The sequence below is a fragment of the Diorhabda sublineata genome, chromosome Y, assembly GCF_026230105.1.
Source record: "Diorhabda sublineata isolate icDioSubl1.1 chromosome Y, icDioSubl1.1, whole genome shotgun sequence".
In the NCBI taxonomy this organism is placed as follows: Eukaryota; Metazoa; Arthropoda; class Insecta; order Coleoptera; family Chrysomelidae; genus Diorhabda; species Diorhabda sublineata.
In genome coordinates this window covers 6,512,684-6,534,341 of record NC_079486.1, presented here as the reverse complement: position 1 = coordinate 6,534,341, position 21,658 = coordinate 6,512,684, and the positions used below count along the sequence as shown (strand labels likewise).

Here is a 21,658-nt window from a genome sequence, read left to right as displayed (position 1 = left end):
ACATACATTTTCTGTCCATATTTTTTCAAGTTCTGAATTATCATTCTCATAAATATTGAATACAGTTAAATTGTTAATAACAAAATCTTCATCACTCGAATCATTTTCATCAACAAGATTTACATGTTGATTACTATTTATATTTCTATTGTGACTGTTAAAATATTTACCTTTGTTCTTATTTATCTTACTGTTACTAAAGTTATCTTTTTTATTGTATCCTGTTTTGCATCCTACAGCAAAATGTCCTTCCAGTCCACACTTAGCGCAGTTTTTTCCGAAAGCAAAACACTTGCCTTTGGTGTGTCTTCTGCCACATTTCAAGCACCTGTACTCTCTTCCGTTATTATTGCCACTGTCGCTAGTACTAGGGTCACCTTGACTGTATCCTCTTCTTTGAATTAAATTCACTTCTTCCTTGTTTAAATCTTTTGCTTGAAGCTTAGTAGCTTCTGTTGTTCTACAAGTGCTTTCTGCAGTTTCCAGATTTAAATTATTTATTCCCAATAGTTTTTCTTGTAAATTATGATCTTGGACTCCTAAAATTATTCTATCTCTTATAAGACTATCTTCTTGAGTTCCAAAATTGCACGGTTTAGCTGATAATTTCAAGTCTTTTATAAAATGATCCATGCTTTCTCCCTCTGCCTGATTTCTTGAGAAAAATTTGAAACGATCAAACGTTTCATTATTGCGTGGTTTACAATAATTGTCAAAAGCTGCTATGACTTCTTTGTAATTTCCTTTTTGATCTTCTGATAGACTTAATGTGCTGAATACTTCTATAGCCTCCTCACCAGCGGAGTTTAAAAACAAAGCGATTTTGCGTTCAGTTGACTTTCCACTTAATTCGGTTGCTTTTAAGTAAATTTCGAAATGTTGTTTAAACTTCTCATAATTTTTATGAAGGTTTTGATCAAATACAAGACTTGATGGCGGTTTAAATCCGCTTGAATCCATATTAAAATCTTATTCTCAACTAAAGTTCTGTATTTTATATTTATTAAACTCACTCTTCTTGTTAATTCACACCTGACACCATGTTTCAGGTTAGCTTTAATATTATTATTTAAATAAAACACGATTAGTTTTGAGAACACGTTTTACTTCGTTCCTCTATATGTTCTAACCTAACTATCTAAGTCCCCCGCTTCCCAACTGTCACTTGCCAGATGACCATAGGACATTCAAGCTAGTACATGGCACTGTGAAGTGTCATATACGTAATATATAGAAACGAAATTTTATAATAAATCTGAATTTGCATTACAAGTAATTTCGTATTGAAACATGAGAAAATTCTCTTTCCAATTTATCCTTGGAAAACGGGCAAAAACACACACAAACTCGATATTCTTTGGAGATGCTTTAGCGAAATGAAATGCCCGCTTTTTCTGCTTAACGATTTGACAAGTGCTATTCGTTAAATGTAAAATTCATTCCAATAATATATCAACAAACGGAAACGGAAACTTCATTTATTTACTTACAAAGTTTTCTCTAACTAATTTTTAAAAAATCAATTGTAACTTTAATCATATTTTTGAATATTCAACTGATCCTGAAAATTAAGTATTTCGATGCTTACCTGGACAAGTTGTTTTATAAATTCAAAACCCAGTTTTTTTTATAGATTAGGCAACTTGAGGTAGACATTCCAAACAACAAGTTTTTATAGCCGTTTATTGTATTTATTTTTGGAAAAACTCACATGGTAAACGAAGCTGTGTTTGAGAAAACTTTCTGGAAGGATGAGATCTGATATCAGCTCTTTTGGATTCACTCTTATTAATTAAAAGTCCAATTTCAAGCATTATTTCGAGATAAATTGTTCAGTCCAAAAGCTCAACTGTCCTCATTATCAAAAATAAAGATTAATAACGTCATAAGCTCGAATGCAGTATCAAAATGGATCGTGTTGAACAACGAGCGGTGATTTAATTATTGAGTTAAACTCAAATCAAAAGTTCGTAGGTTTAAATTGTCCACAAATGAACATTTTTGAAATTTGAAAATCCTTTCTGTTCCAGAAACGTCAATTATTTAATTCTTCTTTTTTGATTGGGTAATTTAAAAATGGTAAAGTCTGCGCGTCGTCGTTTTATAACCCAACGGCTTTTGGGATGCTATTAAGTTTAAACGAATACCAGTCTAAAATTCAAAATTTAATCAATTCTTAATCTTTATCCTGAGAAATCTTTGATTAAACCTAATACCGGAATTATCAGAAATATCATGAGGATTTGAATTCTACGAGATATATCCAAAATTCAAGTTCCGTTTATCATATCTTTTAGTGGCAGTGGTTTGATTGTGAAGATTGATTTGGAAAGAAAAGGGATGAGAAACTAGGGGTTAATAACTATGGATAGGTAAAAATGGAAGGTATTGGTTAATAAGCTTGAGTTTGAGGATGAACTTACCTTGAAAAGGGCTTGAAAAAAAAACTCCCGGAGTTATTAGTAAATACAAATAATCGTAACAGTTTTAGAAATTGTATAATAATGATTCTGAATATCTACATTTTGTGCTTCAATTAACAAAACTCTTTCGCTATTCTTAGTTTTATCCTTAACATTGTCTTTTTTATAAGAAAATTCATTATCTTCAGACGTATAGCAATTAATAGATGTAATAACACCGTCCGATTGCATTTTAAATCTCTTCATACTTCGATGTTTGATGTTTTCTTCTTTGGTAGCTTCGGGTTTTGGTTTGGAATTATCTCGAGCGCTCGAACTCGTTGGGACGCTACTACAATCGGTATTACTATCCGTAATTTTGCGTTTATAACTCAAAGGACCCGGTTTAATTACATCGCAAAAGCAACGCCTCTTTTTTCTCAACCTAGACATATCGGTTTTCAATTTATATCAATATTTGACATACAAACGCGTTAATGTCATATTTACCTAACATAACCCCCAAAAAAACATTTTGTTTTTTACAATTGATTATTTGTATCCAACATACTTATTATAACCTTGAAATATTTTTCTTCTTTTTCATACTAATAAAAATAAATGGATTTCTCCAAAAAAAAGTAATAAAAGTCTACAAGCTATATAAATGTATTGAAATCCTCCACTTTCCGGATTTCGAGATAACTAATGTAAGTACATAGTGAGGAACCCAATCTTTATGTGGGATTTCTGCAGATCCTCGTCTTCTGTTACATACGCTTCCTGGTGGTATCTGACACCTCCAGAGAATATAGATAAAGCATCAAGCATCTTCTAGGTGTCTTTATCAAAATAAAAAACAAACAATATTATCACCTTTGCATGAAAAAGTACCAAATCAATACTCAATGAAAAGTATATCAATCAGTTCTTCAACAGTTCACAGACTAAGTACCTAATCATCATAATCACCTAATTATAAAATAATCTTTCTGGCTTTCTGAGTGGCAAATTTATCAATCATTTCCGTAAAACCTGTTTTTTCACAGATTTCGAATTTAATTTGAAGAGAGATTTTCTTCAAAGAGTCACTCTATTTTTCATAATACTCATATTTTTTTTGGCCTTCATCAGTGTATCAAAATCAGAATTGCTGAGATTTTCTGCAAAGTTTCTAATTTTGTTGGAACCTTAATACCAATGACATTATAAGAACATTTTTCTTGTTGGTTACAAGAGTTATTCATACTTTCAGAAGCACTTAAAGTTCCGGGTGAGTGAAATAATAGAAAGATATACATGAATTTTTTTTATAAAAATTTCAAATCTTGTTGAGCTCCAAAACTATTGATACCTTTACCTCCGTGCCCTTGCTATTCTTCACGCGAGTTTTTTTTTGACAGATAGTTAATTAAGATTTAATCAATATATTTAATGTTTATAAAAAAAGTTGTTTAAATAACTTTTTGGTGTATAAATATAGTAATGAGAAAACACTGCATATTGACATGTGCGGTGTTGCCGTTTCAGTTGGCAAGTGGGAAATTCAAAAAGTGATGGACTTATCGATCTGGCTTTGTAATTACTATTTGAGAAGAGGTGATTCATTAGTATTAGATATTGTCAACCTCTTAAAAGCATTTAGCTTGTGTAAATAATACTCATCAATATGCATATTAAATGCATATTCTGTGTTTTACATCAGTCTGAAAGTTCTGTTTCATCTAAATTTTCCTAAATTGAATTATTACACTCATCTGAAACTGTAAGTGCTTCTAAGAGTGAGTCTCTTTTATAACAAATAAGAGGAATGTTCTAATATGTCACTGATATTAAGGTTCCAATAAAAAATAAAAACAGGAAACAAACATGAATACTGATGAATTACCCGAAGCAAGGGACCTATTGGGTACTTCATTTTGCAAGGACAAGGAAAAACTAATTTACAAAAAAAATGCCTTGAATTTATTCATGAAAGTGGGGACAGATTTTTAAAATTCAAATTCTTTAAAAACATTTTTTAAACATCTCATCACCTAAGAAAAGCTTTTTATATTTCCCAATCCTATCGTATGGTTTAATTAGTTAGTAATGTTGTTCGACTTCGAGATAATGAAGGAGTTAGAGCGGAAACAAAAATTAAACAATACATATATTGTACGAAAAGGATTTAAGGGATCTCAAATATTTGAGTTTATCTACTCGAATCATTTAAGAGATACCAAAATTTAAATTGTCCACAGTATCCAGTACAAGATGAGTAATTATTGAACTTACCACTGAATTTGGAAGTTGTTCTAATTCAATCTGAGTAATGTTAATCTTTCTTTCAAGAAATAGTCCAAATGGATCAAATTACACATTCTGTTCAATGCCTTTAGTGAGTGTACTAATTCAATCAACTGACGATCTTAATCAAATTATACTCGGTAATATTTTTTTGTTTTGTACAAAACAATAGAGACTAACGGAGAACATCGAAACAGGCGTCAGACAGTGTAATAACAAGTGTGGTAAAAGTAGTAGTACATGTCTTGGATTTCTCAATGTGAATATTCTCTTATCTTCTTTTACTTTTGTGATATGTTCAGTTAACAAATTTTGGGCAGCTGTGTGTATGTTCTCAGTGTCGATTCATTGTACAATCAACCAATCAACATGTATACCATAAGTTTTTACATATATTTATTGTATTTAAATATTTACCTCTATTATTCGATTCACTTTCCCCATTTTGTTTTCTATTAGCATTTTCATTAACTATTCGGAGTATTATCTGATGTGGAGTTGTCAGTATTGGTATTGCCATTCGATTTCTTCATGCTTCTTTTATACTTGTCAATTTGTCACTGTCACAATCAAACGAAGACTACGAAGAACAAGAAGAAGAAGAGGAGAAGCAAGAAGTAGGGGAGGATAAAGAAGAGAACGTGGACGAAGTATAAGAAGAACAGCAGAAAGATACTTTTGAATGGAGATGTCGTGATTTTTAAAGGAATTTTCGGTAGGAATTCAAATTTCCGTTCTAATTTTTGATAACAATTTCTTAATTTTCTCAATAAAGTTCGTTGAAAAATCCTCTTCATATTATTGGTTTTTATACTAATAGATGGAGTATTATCAATATTCTCAGTAGTTCTAGAATCACTAATTTCATTTATTACTTATTCTGCTACTTTTTTATTTTTTTCTGTATCCTTATATTCTGCTTGATTGCGATTGGAGGAAGCCTGATGTGAGAAGTATTTTTCCTTTTATTATTTGAAGTCCACGAACTAGTGATCAGTGGCGGAAGACTGCAAATTTTTTTTAGACACATTCTAACAATACTTATTTAAAACAAAAGAGCAGAATACATTTGTACAAACTATAATTATAGAAATTCAATTAGTTTACCTGAATTACAAAATATTTTCTGTAGCTAAGGTGAATAATAAGTTTTTATCGTATTGATTGTTACTGACATTTTTTAGGGAAATTTGGTTTTTCCTTCGCTGTAAAAACGAGATATTTTTTTATATAGTATATTTGTCTTCTGAGTAGAAAGGTTCAGGATAAATTTTTAATAAACGAAAGACAAATAGTTATTTTCTTCTATTTTTTTCCAAATTTTACCTATTTTTTATGTAGAATAAATCTTTTATTTTAATCATGACAACGATAAGTTCTGTAAGTAGTAATTGTTCACAACATTAACCAAGCAAAACTCAAAGTTATAAAAGTTTTACATTTGTTTTTCTAATAATTGCGAACCGAGGAGAACTCGTTAGGCTCTTCCGTTAGGCTTTTCCGTGGTTCAATAAGGAGGAAGTGAAGAAATTAATAGAAAACTACAAACCATTCAAAGAGAAGACAACGAATATTGAGGTGAAAATTGTACTGAATAGCGAAGAACCGATTCATCAGCGACCAAGAAGACTATCGGCTCCCGAAAAAGAAGAAGTAGATAGACAGATAGAGGAATGGGGAATGGTTAAAAGATGGAATAATCAAACCGAATTGTTCGGATTTCGCTAGTCCTATTGTACTAGTGAGAAAAAAGAATGGCCGAACCAGAATTTGTTTCGATTATCGCAATTTAAACAAAAATATAATACGCGATTTCCACTTCCCTTCGTTGAAAATGCACTAGACAGCTTACAGGGAGCAAGGATATTCAGCACCATTGATTTGGAAAATGGATTTATTCATGTACCTGTTTACCTGTTGAAGCAAGCAGCACAAAATATTTTTCTTTTGTAACGCCGATTGGTCACTACGAGTTTATGGAATGTCCATTTGGAATGTGTAGTAGTCCAGCAGTTTTCCAATGATTCATCGCTCATGTCTTCAGGGAGTTGACTGCTAGAATGTACGTTATATACTACATGGACGATGTTATCATCTTGAGTGCGAACGAAGAAGAGGGGATAGAAAGACTAAAACTTTTATTGAAGACAGCTGCAGAATAAGGAATATGCAAGTATACATGGTTATTGAGCATTCTTTTAGCAGCGATCTAGTGACGATTCGAAGCTTCACCCGATATACTACATGAGTAGAAAGACGACCCCTGTAGAGATGAAGTATACAAGCTATGAGCTCGAAGTACTCGCCATTATTAAAAGTGTGAAGAAATTCAGAATCTACTTGCTAGGAACGAAATTTAAAATAGTTACAGAATGTAATGCATTCATAAAATCCAGGGAGAAAAGGGACCTTACAACAGGAGTTACACGATGGGCCCTGATGCTAGAACAGAATGAAATTGAGTATAGACGAGGTACACAGATTGCGATAAAAAGGATTTTGACTACAGAAGAGTATGAAGATTTTTATTTGGAGCATGATATATTGTATAAATACGATAATGGTTTAAAATTACTTGTCATTCCAAAGAACATGCAGACTTAAAAAATAATAATAAAAGCCCACGAGATAGGATATTTTTGAAAGAAAAAAACAGAAGTAGTAAACAAGGAATTTTACATACCAAGACTAAAAGACAAAATAGAAACGATTAAAAATAACGGTAGGTATACCTTATATTATAGAATAAAAAAGAAGGAAAGAAAGAATGAATGCTTCATCCTATACAAAAGCTAGAAGGTCCGCTAGAGACGTATCACGTCGACCAATTAGGACCAATGAAATCAACAAAAAAAATTATCAGCACATTTCTGTGGTAGTTGATGACTTTTCCAAATTTGTGTGGCTTTACCCAACAAAATAAACCACGATGAAAGAAGTTACATGTTGTTTTGAAAAATAGCGTAAAATATATCACCTCGTCCTGTAGGAAAGAAAGAAGGAATGCTTCATCCTAAAATCAACATAATCAAGCACGACGAAAGAAGTGATTTGGTGTCTTAGTGTAAAATATTTGGAAGCCCGTCAAGGATAATATCTGACAGAGGATCTGCGTTCCGTTCTGAAAAATTTCAATCATATTGTCGAGAAGAAAATATCAAACATGTGTTAATAACTTGTGATGTCCCACGAGGTAATGGAGAAGTGGAAAGGGTAAATAGGACCCTTATACCAGTCTTAACAAAACTCAGTTTGGAAGAGCCAGCAAAGTGGTACAAATACGTTAACAAAGTACACACTGCCTCGAATACCACCTATCAGCGAAGCATAAGTACCACACCCTTTGAAGTATATACAACTGATCCAAAATTGAAGAGAAAATTTTTTGATCCTCACGAAATTGTTAAAATCGGAGATCACGAGGGACCCAATCGAACGACAACATGCGCTGAATATATAAATCCATGGGTCAGCTATGAAAGAGACGAATCCGAGGCGGATTATGAGCCTGATGGCCGATTGTAGGATCGAGAATATCGCTCTACTCCATCCTACGGCGAAGCACAAATTCTGTAATAAAAGTGTTTTCTTTCTAACCGGCGTTTTAAGCAGAAAAGTACCCCTGGACAACCAAGAAATTCTTTTAGTTATTTATTGCGTTATGCAATTATGTGGTGATACGAGGATATATTGAAAAATTCTTAGCCTACTATAGAACCAACCAAAATTTCAATGTCAAAATGTTTTATTGCGCAACCAGACCTCCACAGCTTTTATTACCTCCTCGTTGGAAGAAAATTTACGACCTATTGAACTTTTTTTCAGTTGAGTGGTCAGTAACGTCGAATAGTATTAGTCCAGTTATTGTTCTACCCTTATTAAAAAAATCAATCATGATTACTCCATAGTAATCTCAAAAAACTGGAGCAAGAACTTTTTTCCAGCATATTTTTGGACACGAAATTTCTTAGGTCTGGGAAAACCAGAGTGTCGCCATTCCGAGGATCTTTTCTATCATTTATTTATTGTGCAGAAATACCACAGTTCATTTGAATGGTCTTTATCTTGCAATTCCATAAGGTAGGTACTCCAAAACTACTAAAGGATGTGAATCCATCCAAACGCTCCTATTATATCAATCATTATATACAGGTAAATATTTTAAAAAAAATGTGTTGTTGGGGATTGTTTTATTAAATTTCCAAAAATATTTCGCCGGGTAGATGCGGTTCTCTTGTTGCTACTTCAATAATCTAATTCTTTTTTTGTAACTTGACATTCACAGACGTTACACTACAAATTTTCAGGCCCAGTTCAGTTCAAGCTACCATAGCGAAATTAGTAAATATGTTAGAGTACATACAATTCTTTTTTATTAGAGCCCATTTTGGTAAATAAGGAATCACGCTCCTTTACCTAAAAATAAATGATTTGTAAACTACTTCCAGTATTGGTGTAGTGCTTATACTTGTTATTAAAAAAGATATTCAAATACTTACCATTACCTTAAAAGCATTTAGCTTGTTTAAATCATATTCATCAACATAAAACATTGTGGTGTGTACGTGAGTATTTTTAAATACACAATACGTATAAGTATATTAAGTTCAAAACTCTAACATCAATAAGATGATGATTATGATGGCAAAATCAGATGAAAGTATACGACATGCAATATCAAATTACTTAGTTAAAGGTGTAGAAAATTTGAAAAATAATTGTACATAAATATAAGAATCAAAATTTAAAAAATATATACATTTTTAGTTAAAATTTACTTCATTACTTAAAATATATTCACCTAATATTCACGTATAAAACTTAAACATAAGTAAGTTTTCTAACTAGATAACAATTCCGTTCCTATCATTATAATGAATTCCTAAGTTCCTTTGTTTGAAACTTTGGTTTACTTTGACCTTGGACGAATAGAAACGAAATTTTATAATAAAACTGAATTTGCATTACAAGTAATTTCGTATTGAAACAGGAGAAAATTCTCTTTCGAATTTATCCTTGGAGAAACGGGCAAAACTACACACAAACTCGATGTTCTTTGGGGATGAACAAAATATTCGCAAGAGTTATTATGAAATGTTAAATTTCTGTTACGAAGCTTTAGCGAATTGAAATGCCCGCTTTGTTTGCTTAACGATTTGACAATTGCTATTCGTAAAATGTAAAATCTATTCTGATAATATATCAACAAACGGAAACTTCACTTATTTACTTACAAAGTTTTCTCTGACTAATTTTTAAAAAATCAATTCTTGTTGTTGTGTCTTTAAAATGAGTTACACAGTCCATTTCCTCTTTGGACCAAGGACTGGCAGTTTTAACACTTTCTATTTCAAAGAATTTTGATAACTGGTCTTGGATATATAAATCACCTTCATTTTTAATCAAATTACAAACTATATAATTAGAAATTTTAAAGCCTTGTATTTTACCTGAAACCAACCACCCAAGCCGAGTTTCCTGTAAAACAGGACCATTTGTATTTAACTTCAATTGGTTTGGATATAAAATATTCCAAAAAATATCAGAACCTATCAGCATCTCGATTGGTCCGGGCTTATGGAAGTTTTTATGTTGAGATTTAAATTTTAAACAACATTTATATTTCACATTAGATACGGCACTGTTCAAACCAGAAACAGCGAAATTTATTGTTTGCTTTGGAATATTTAGTTTTGAGTGAAGAGACTCAGTTATGAAGGAAGACATTGATCCTGAATCTAGAATAGCTCGAACAGGTACGTAAGCACCATAACTGTTTAAAACATCTACTACTATAGTGGATAACAGAATTTGAAAATATTCCGAACTTGTAGTTAGGGAAACATTTTCTTGATTTATATTTTGATTTGCTTGATTTTTGTTTTCTATGTGTAAAAGAGTATTGTGTTTACCCTTACATGTTTTACATGAAGCATATAATCTGCATTGGTTGGTTTTGTGGCCACTTCGAAGACAGTTTAAGCATAACTTTAGTCTTTTGGCTTGATCCATGCGATTTAGCACAGACATTGCCTTGAATTTGTCGCACATAAACACTCTGTGATCGCCACTGCATATGGCACACTTGAAACCTTGAAAAGAGGTTTTGTTTTCATGTGAATTATTTTCTGAATCGGCAGAAAGTAAGCCCCTGGTTTTCCCTGACTTGGATCCCTGTTCAAGTTCGTTCAACTCTAATCGCTCTAGCAAGTCTGATCTACTTCTTAAAAATTCATACATATCCTCAAGAGAAGGCAAATCTTTTTTGGACTTGTGTTCCTCCCATTTACTAACAGATCCATCGTCCAAACTTTTAGCCATTAAATGTAAAATTAGAATATCTCACTGATCTGTGGGAAGTTTAAGAAGAAGTAGTTTACAATGAATTGATGAAGAATGTTGCCAGTGAGTTGATATTCATTATTTTCATTACTAAAGTGGAGTTTATTACTTCATTCTATTATAATCCTTTTTTTTTTCGTGTTTAAAACTTATCGGATTGATTCCTTAACATATATAATATAGCTGTCATAAGAACTCCCGATTTCTTTTTTTACATTGCTGACTTGCTGTACTATTATGACAAAAACTTTTTATAAATTACTGATATCCAACCCAATTTTACTTAGAAAATTTTTGAATTGCTAAACAAGATATTTTCTAAAACGACTCATTTCTTCAATAATTCACTTTATTTTCTTCAATTTTCCTGATTTTCATGTCTCTTCTTATTTTAACTTATGCAAGAAGTTATAACTTCATAACTTTCTCAGTACGTAATGTATCTTAAATATTCATATTATTACAACAATTCATGTGTTTAAAAAAAAGTAAAGGTGATAGGAAGCTTTTGTTTTTTTGTAAACATCGCTAGAGTATAGATTTTCTAACGATATATAATTTGTTTCGATATCTTTTTGTTAACCAGAGTTGTAATTGGACCATTTTGACGATATTCCAAGTTGCATGATTTGCGAAATTTATCAGTGCAAAGGTGGAAACAATGTAACGGCTTTTTGTGATGGTTATTGAGCAGCTAGCTTTTTTTTTCATTCTTGCTCAAACATAATAGATGTGAAAGTTAAATTGGCAACCCAAATTTTAAGTACAACAGATGTTCTTTATTTATCGAGAACAGATATTAATACATATTTCCATAATGCAGGTGCTATAGCTGCATTTCCTCTAATTTTAATTGATTTATTATTCTTAAATCTCGTGATAGATTGGAAAAATAAATATTTTAAAAACCACTTAGCTCAACAACAAAATATTTAATTTATTATTTTCAAAACTACCTTAAATCACATATTTCGAAATATTTGTAGTAATGTGAAGAGCCATGATGAGGAAAATGATGCTGAAAAGAAGTAAGAATGCTTATAGTTTGAAACGTAAATGAGCATAATTTCTTTCTGGATTTGAATGGTACAATCATACATAATTTCGAATTGTATAAGTATGAAGAAGAATTGGAAAATGGAGCCGTAGATACCTTCAAATGGTTGATAGGATTGCATAGTGACAAATTGGGAAGTTTCAAATAAGCATTAAGAAAACGAATGGCAATGTCAATACTGACAATTCCAAATCAGATAATACTTCGAATGGCTAATGAAGATGATAATAGAAAACAAAAGGGGAAAAGTGATGATTATTGCATAAAATACGTGAGAACAATTTGTGTGCTGCATTTACTACCACTACCACCACACTCACTATTACACTGTATGACTCTTGTTTCGATGTTCTCTAGTTTCTATGTGTTTTGTATAAAACAAAAGATATTACCGCGTATAATTTGATTTCATATGGTGAGTTGATTGAATTAGTAACTCACTAAAGGCATTGAAAATATATGGAATTTGATCCATTTGGTCGAAAGATACTAAAAACTACAGGAAAAGGTGATTCATAAGATATCAACTGTTTCTGGTATTCGTAATAACTGCAAATCATCAATGGATTATTTCTTGAAGAAAATACTAGCTATCATTACTCAGACTGAATTAGAACAATTTTCAAATTCAGTGGTAAATTCAATAATTACTCATTTTGTACTGGATATTGTGAACAGTTTAAAATTTGTTTATCTCTTAGATAAACCCCAACAAACCCTAAAGTGATGAAAATGTTATTTCCGAGTAGATAACCTCAAATATTTGAGAATCCCAAAGTGGAGGGTCATTGTCGTCCCCCATTTGAACTATATGACGATGTATTGATAAGTTGGTGGCCTAGACCAGTTCCATGCATAAACAAAATATTGCGTTACAATAGCAACGAAAAATAACTTATTAAAAATGTCAGTGTTAAGTTTTACGTCAAAAATGAAAACCAGAGTTACGCAATAAATTGAAAGAAAAAATATATCCACCGAAATTGTGAAAATCGACAAATTGGAGTATCAAGCCATCATCAGGTACCTGTATTTAGAAGCGTTAAGAGGTGAGCAGATTTACGAGGTAAATTTTCCATTGAAGATAATGACCGATCATGAAGGCTAGCTCCTGTGTCAGTCGTCGAAAATATCGATACAGTTTATGACATGATTTTATCAAACTGTCGAATTGGGCTAAAACCCATTATTACTATGGATGAGACGGGTACATTTCTACAATCCAGAAACAAAGCAACAATGGATGGAGTGGCGACACTCTCGTTTTCCCAGACCTAAGAAGTTTCGTGTCCAAAAATGTACTGACCACTCAACTGAAAAAAAAATCAATAAGTCGTAAATTTTCTCCCAACGAGGAGGTAATAAAAGCTGTGGAGGTCTGGTTGCGCAATAAAACATTTTGACATTGAAATTTTGTTTGGTTCTATAGTAGGCTAAGAATTTTTCAATATATCCTCGTATCACCACAGAATTGCATAACGCAATAAATAACTAAAAGAATTTCTTGGTTGTCTAGGGTTCTTTTTTGCTGAGAACGCCGGTTAGAGAGAAAACACTTTTATTACAGAATTTGTGCTTCGCCGTAGGATGGAGTAGAGCGATAATCTCGTGATCTCCGATTTTAACAACGTCATATCTATCATTTTCTTCAACCTTAACAATTTCGTGAGGATCAAAAAATTTTCTCTTCAATTTTGGATCAGTTGTATATACTTCAAAGGGTGTGGTACTTATGCTTTGCGATAGGTGGTATTCGAGGCAGTGTGTACTTTGTCAACGTATTTGTACCACTTTCCTGGCTCTTCCAAACTGAGTTTTGTTAAGACTGGTATAAGGGTCCTATTTACCCTTTCCACTTCTCCATTACCTCGTGAGACTCCACAAATTGTTAACACATATTTAATATTTTCTTCTCGGCAATATGATTCGAATTTTTCAGAACGGAACGCGGATCCTCTGTCAGATATTATCCTTGACGGGCTTCCCAATATTTTACACTAAGACACCAAATCACTTCTTTCGTCGTGCTTGACTATGTTGATTTTAGGATGAAGCATTCCTTCTTTCTTTCCTACAGGACGAGGTGATATATTTTACGCTGTTTTTCAAAACAACATGTCACTTCTTTCGTCGTGGTTTATTTTGTTGGGTAAAGCCACACAAATTTGGAAAAGTCATCAACTACCACAGAAATGTGCTGATGATGAAGCATTCATTCTTTTTTTCCTTCTTTTTTATTCTATAATATAAGGTATACCGTTATTTTTAATCGTTTTTATTTTGACTTTTAGTCTTGGTATGTAAAATTCCTTGTTTACTACTTCTGTTTTTTTCTTTCAAAAATTTCCTCTCTCGTGGGCTTTTATTATTATTTTTTAAGTCTGCATGTTCTTTGGAATGACAAGTAATTTTAAACCATTATCGTGTTTTTACAATAAATCATGCTCTAAATAAAAATCTTCATACTCTTCTGTAGTCAAAATCCTTTTTATCGCAATCTGTGTACCTCGTCTATACTCAATTTCATTCTGTTCTAGCATCAGGGCCCATCGTGTAACTCCTGTTGTAAGGTCCCTTTTCTCCCTGGATTTTATGAATGCATTACATTCTGTAACTATTTTAAATTTCGTTCCTAGCAAGTAGATTCTGAATTTCTTCACACTTTTAATAATGGCGAGTACTTCGAGCTCATAGCTTGTATACTATCTCTACAGGGGTCGTCTTTCTACTCATGTAGTATATCGGGTGAAGCTTCGAATCGTCACTAGATCGCTGCTAAAAGAATGATCAATAAACATGTATACTTGCATATTCCTTATTCTGCAGCTGTCTTTAATAAAAGTTTTAGTCTTTCTATCCCCTCTTCTTCGTTCGCACTCAAGATGATAACATCGTCCATGTAGTATATAACGTACATTCTAGCAGTCAACTCCCTGAAGACATGAGCGATGAATCATTGGAAAACTGCTGGACTACTACACATTCCAAATGGACATTCCATAAACTCGTACTGACCAATCGGCGTTACAAAAGAAGAATATTTTGTGCTGGTTGCTTCAACAGGTACATGAATAAATCCACTTTCCAAATCAAGGGTGCTGAATATCCTTGCTCCCTGTAAGCTGTCTAGTACATCTTCAACGAAGGGAAGTGGAAATCTATCGCGTATTATATTTTTGTTTAAATTGCGATAATCGAAACAAATTCGGGTTCGGCCATCCTTTTTTCTCACTAGTACAATAGGACTAGCGAAATCCGAACAACTCGGTTTGATTATTCCATCTTTTAACCATTCCCCATTCCTCTATCTGTCTATCAGCTTCTTCTTTTTCGGGTGCCGATAGTCTTCTTGGTCGCTGATGAATCGGTTCTTCGCTATTCAGTACAATTTTCACCTCAATATTCGTTGTCTTCTCTTTGAATGGTTTGTAGTTTTCTATTAATTTCTTCCTCCCTATTGAACCACGGAAAAGCACGTAGAGCCTAACGAGTTCTCCTCGGTTCGCAATCATTAGAAAAACAAATGTAAAACTTTTATAACTTTGAGTTTTTCATGCTTAATGTTGTGAACAATTCTACTTACAGAACTTAACGTTGTCATGATTAAAATAAAAGATTTATTCTACACAAAATATATAAAATTTGAAAAAAAAAAATAGAAGAAAATAACTCTTTGTCTTTCGTTTATTAAAAATTAATACTGTACCTTTCTACTCAGAAGACAAATATACTATATAAAAAAATATCTCGTTTTTACAGCGAAGGAAAAACCAAATTTCACTAAAAAATGTCAGTAACAATCAATATTCACCTTAGCTACAGAAAATATTCTGTAATTCAGGTAAACTAATTGAATTTCGATAATTAAAGTTTGTACAAGTGTATTCTGCTCTTTTGTTTTAAATAAGTATTGTTAGAATGTATCTAAAAAAAATTTGCAGTCCTCCGCCACTGATCACTAGTTCGTGGACTTCGAATAATAAAAGAAAAAATTCTTCTCACATCAGGCTTCCTCCAATCGCAATCAACCAGAATATAAGGATACAGAAAAAAATAAAAAAGTAGCAGAATAAATAATAAATGAAATTAGTGAATCTAGAACTACTGAGAATATTGACAATACTCCATCTATCACTATAACAACAAATAATATGAGTAGTTCAATTGATTCTTCGCCAAATTGGACATTGATCGCTAATTCTTCACAATTGCAACCAGATTTTGTGGAATTAGGATAAAACAATTGAATTATCTATGGAAACTCTAGTTCGAAATACACTTTGATTAGATAACCGTCGATCAGATCCGGGTATTTAAATTTCCATAGATAGTGAATATTAATATCATTATATTTGTAATTTGGATTGTAACCAAAGTGAATTTGACTCATATTTTGGATTGATTGATGTCTTATACCTTGTTATTTTCAAACTAAAACTATTTAGATGATGTATCTGTTTGCCATTGAATAGGAGAATTTTTCAGAAAATGGGAAAGTTTTGAAATTAAGAAAATTTACCTCACACACAGACGCTAAATATCCATAGGTTTCTACAAGATTTTTTCCAACAAAAACCGTTTTGCAGATTGCACCTCAATTAAGCTTATTCCAATTATTAAATGGTGGTTTCATTTTGTGTCCAAAACGTATTATATAGAAGATGAAATTATAGATGCAACTGGGAGTTGTTTCGGCCAACGGAATTTCACAGTATATCTAGCTTCAGAATTCGCGCTGAAGTAAATCGAGTGGAATAATTAAGAAAGTCCAAGCCAGAATTTCCAAGATTTAACCTCTTGCAGTATACAGCAACTGTCCATATCTCTGATTGAATTGAGCCAGGTAAATATAATTCAAAGACACTGTGTGAAACAAGGTGTATAGAAATGCTCGAAGCCGTGTTGACCTTAATGAAACAGCTTTCCTGCACTTTATTCTGTCGTAAGAGTTTTCATTCAGTGTCTTAGTTCTATCTGTCTGGTAAAAATTGGAAATCAAGTACTAGTCTCCCATTTTCTCAGTCAAAATTTCGTCAATATACTATTACCCTTCTACTATGATGAATATTAATTTTAGAAAATACAAGTATAATACAACAACCAAATTTTTTGTAATTGTTTAAGTAATTATTCACCAACTGCTGTTTTTGAGAGTCCAAAAATTTGTATTCTTTTCAAGATACGCAACAATATTCTACCCTAATTGTGGCGGAAAAAAATGTTGAGAAACTTTGATTTGTGCATCGAAATTACGCGAAAAAAATTGCTATTTTCAAGTTGTTTTATTGAAAAATAAATAAAATTGATTAGCTTGGACATAGAAAAAATTATCGGCTTGACAGATGAATGAATTTAATCATATTTAAGAAATTATTGTGCCAAATGGAATTGGGCATCAAATTGACGGAAAGGGGCATAAACATTTATGACGCTTTAAGACAATATAATTGAATTTTTTTTTGGAAATCTAAGGAAAAGGCATGAAAATGAATAAATTTGGCATAAATATTGATTTGCAACTCCGCCTAGGGTGGTTGATGGGTGGATTGAGTAGGCCATTGACTATCACTGCCGGTCCCAAGCCCGGATAAAGGAGGAGGGTTAAGGGGTGAGGCCAGTAACCTGCCCCTCGTAAAAAGAAAAAACACTCACAGAACTGTCACATTAGCCTCGGAAACTGGACGGAGCATTGAAGACGACACGGCACGAAAACGGAAAAAACGAGTATGGAAAGAAAACATAGTAAGACTCGGAAGTTGGAACATTACATCATGGAGCAACAAAGACTATGAGGTGGTCGTAGAAATAGAGAAAAACAAAATAGATTTCTGCGCACTATCAGAGACCAAGAAGAAAGGCAATGGCAGTCAAAGGTACCAAAACTACATACTGTTTTATAGTGGAGTCGACAAGAACTTGCGAGCACGGGGAGGAGTAGGGTTACTAGTGAATAAAAAATTTGAAAAAGATATTAAAGAAGTACAGTATATAAGTCATAGCATCATACAGATAACAGTAGAGCTGGCCAACGAAAGAACACACCTACTAAGTATATATGCACCTGATGTAAGCAAACCGAAAGAAGAAAGGGAAGCTTTTTTTGATACCTTGCAAGCTACGTTAGATGAAATACCCAGTAAAGACAAAGTGTTTATTATGGGCGACTTTAACTCAAGAATTGGGAACACAGTTATCCCAGGAATCATGCATAGTTTCAACGAAGGAGCAGTGAATGATAACGGAGATATATTGATAGATGTATGCGCCCTCAACGAATGACGTATCAACAACACATATTTTGATCATAATGAACAACAAAAGTACACCTTCGCTAACACGAGAAGCCAAAAATCAACTATTGACTACATAATTACAAACAGGAAAGTCCACCCCTCCCAGATACTTGACGTACGGGTATTAACATCGGCAAACATCGGCACCCAACACGGTTTAGTATTGTGTAAATACCGCGTATCTCACATAATAAAGAAAAGAAAAACATCCAACTACGTATCGAAATTTCATATAGAGTCGCTTAAGGATGAAAGCATTAAATACCTCTATCAAAACAGACTTCGCGAAAAAATTGTCCAAAACCCTATAAAAGAAACCGACAACGTAGAAGCCGCCTGGGAGAAACTAAAGAATAACATAAAGAACAGCGCAAAGGAATCCCTAGGAAAAAGAACAATAGACACGAATAGAACACAGAATAAACCCTGGCTCACTCTAGAAATTAAGGAACTGGCAAATGAAAAAAAGAAAGCGTACATAAAATACATTACCAATAGAACACAGGAAGAATACGAAGCCTATAAAAGAGTGAGGAATAGAGCAACCAACACAATAAAAGAACTGAAAAAAACATACTGGGAAAATTTCTCAGTGGAAATGGAACATGATTTGTACGGAGGCCAGAAAAAAATATGGAACATGATACGAAAAAGGAAGAAACCAATCAACGAGGAGGTAGTGATAAATGTTATAAATCAGGAAACATGGGCAGCACATTTTGAGATCCTATATGATAACAACGGAAGCAGGGACGAAGAAGTCGCAAACCCGCCATTCCCAAACGAACAGGAAGAAACCATCACATTAGAAGAAGTACAAACAACTATAAAGAAACTAAAGAATAGAAAATCACCAGGTACAGACAATATCCCAAATGAACTACTGAAGAACGGGGGCCCAGAAATCGAAAAAGAATTAATAAAACTGTACAATAAAATAGAAAGAACTGGAGTAATACCCGAAGAATGGAGAACTAGTATAACTATACCTATATACAAGAAAGGTTTAAAATCAGATCCGAAGAATTACAGAGGCATAACGCTACTTAGTAGTGTGTTAAAGTTATTTACCAAGATACTTGCAAATAAGATAACTGCTAAGGTAGGCATCTCAGAAGAGCAACAAGGCTTCCGCCCAAACAGATCCACTATAGACGCAATATTTATATTACGCCAGTTGATAGAGAAATCTATAGAATACAATAAACCCATGTACACATGTTTCGTAGATCTAAAGCAAGCATTCGATAGAGTAAAACTCAACGATGTAATCCACCGACTAAACCAAAAAGGCGTCAAGAAGCATTATACAAATCTAGTAAGGCAACTTAACATCAACACCAAAACAAGAATAAAAACAAACTGTGGGCTAACAAGAGAACTCGAAGTCTCATCCGGCATAAGACAGGGAGATAGCCTCAGCCCATGCCTTTTCAACGTAATAATGGACCAAATAATTGAGACCGTAAACGAAGTTAATGCAGAAATGAGAAAATTAAGAAATTGTTATCAAAAATTAGAACGGTAATTTGCATTCCCACAGAAAATACCTTTAAAAATCACGGCATCGCCATTCAAAAGTATCTTTCTGCTATTCTCCTTATACTTCGTCCACGTTCTCTTTTTTATCCTCCTCTACTTCTTGCTTCTCTTCTTCTTCTTCTTGTTCTTCGTAGTCTTCGTTTGATTGTGACAGTGACAAATTGACAAGTATAAAAGAAGCATTAAGAAAACGAATGGCGATACCAATACTGACAACTCCACATCAGATAATACTTCGAATGGCTAATGAAAATGCTAATAGAAAACAAAATGGTTAAAGTGAATCGAATAATAGAGGTAAATATTTAAATACAATAAATATATGTAAAAACTTATGGTATACATGTTGATTGGTTGATTGTACAAAGAATCGACACTGAGGACATACACACAGCTGCCCAAAATTTGTTAAATGAACATATTACGAAAGTAAAAGAAGATAAGAGAATACTTACATCGAGAAATCCAAGACATGTACTACTACTTTTACCACACTTACTATTACACTGTCTGACGCCTGTTTCGATGTTAGTCTCTATTGTTTTGTACAAAACAAAAAAATATTACCGAGTATAATTTGATTTAAGATCGACAGTTGATTGAATTAGTAAACTCACTAAAGGCATTGAACAAAATATGTAATTTGATCCATTTGGACTATTTCTTGAAAGAAAGACTATCATTACTCAGATTGAATTAGAACAACTTCCTAATTCAGTGGTAAGTTCAATAATTACTCATCTTGTACTGGATAGTGTGGACAATTTAAATTTTGGCATGTCCTAAATAAATCTTCTTCTATTTTATAATTAGGTAATTATAATGATTAGGTACCTAGTCTGTAAACTGTAGAACAACTGATTGATATACATACTTTTCGTTGGTACTTTTTTATGCAAAGGTGATAATATTGTATGTTTTTTATTTTGTTGATACTATATAAGCTGGCCAAAAAACTAATGTTTTCAAATTTTATTTGCATTTTTACTCATGAATCACTTCTTCACAACGATTGTGATGTAGGAATACGATAAAAATACGTAACTATCTGATGTATTTTTCCCTAAAAACTGAAAAATAAAAAAACTGCAGCATAACAATAAATTTAAAGGCATTTGACCTTGAACAGAAAAAGAATTTAGCCAGCGGCGGTTGATAATACAGTGAAGATTGTAAATTTCATTAAGTCGCAGCCTAAGCAATCCCGACTTTTTGCCATTCTGTGCGATGAAATGAGTGAAAGTGCTGTCAAGATTGTTTGGGCTTGTTAATGAATTATGATTGTTTTTGTTGTAAAATGACGCGATGGGGCATAATTTTATCTTCTTTATTTCTTGTTCTTTCTTTCTTCATTTTACACTTTTGACTTTTCTGTTTCTTGTTTTTTGTTTTCAGCATCGTTTTCCTAATCATGGCTCTTCTTCACATTACTTTCATCTTGTTTTGACAACTGCTTTCCTCATAATAATATCATAAGTCAAAATATACATTATTCGAGTATCCTATTCTGTAGAGTTTTGTAAGTAACTAATTTAACCATATGACTGGAATGGGGAAATATAAAAAGCTTTACTAAAATTTGAAACTAAGACTAATATATCACTTGAACAATATCTAAACACTCAAAAATATTTCACTCCAACAAATCTATTCAAAATGCTTTCTAAGTATTTAGTAAACAAAGGCAGCCATTTTATCACAAACGAATACAGATACATAACGATTTTGCCTAG

The 21,658-nt window shown here is 32.6% G+C and overlaps 1 protein-coding gene across 1 annotated transcript; it reads left to right on the top strand.

Moving 5' to 3' along the window:
* Window positions 1-10,404: 10,404 nt before the first annotated feature.
* Window positions 10,405-18,369, top strand: LOC130451923 (craniofacial development protein 2-like). Its single transcript, XM_056791279.1, has 2 exons — window positions 10,405-10,447; window positions 17,759-18,369. Exons 1-2 carry the CDS (start codon window positions 10,405-10,407, stop codon window positions 18,367-18,369), a joined length of 654 nt encoding a protein of 217 aa, XP_056647257.1.
* Window positions 18,370-21,658: the final 3,289 nt, after the last annotated feature.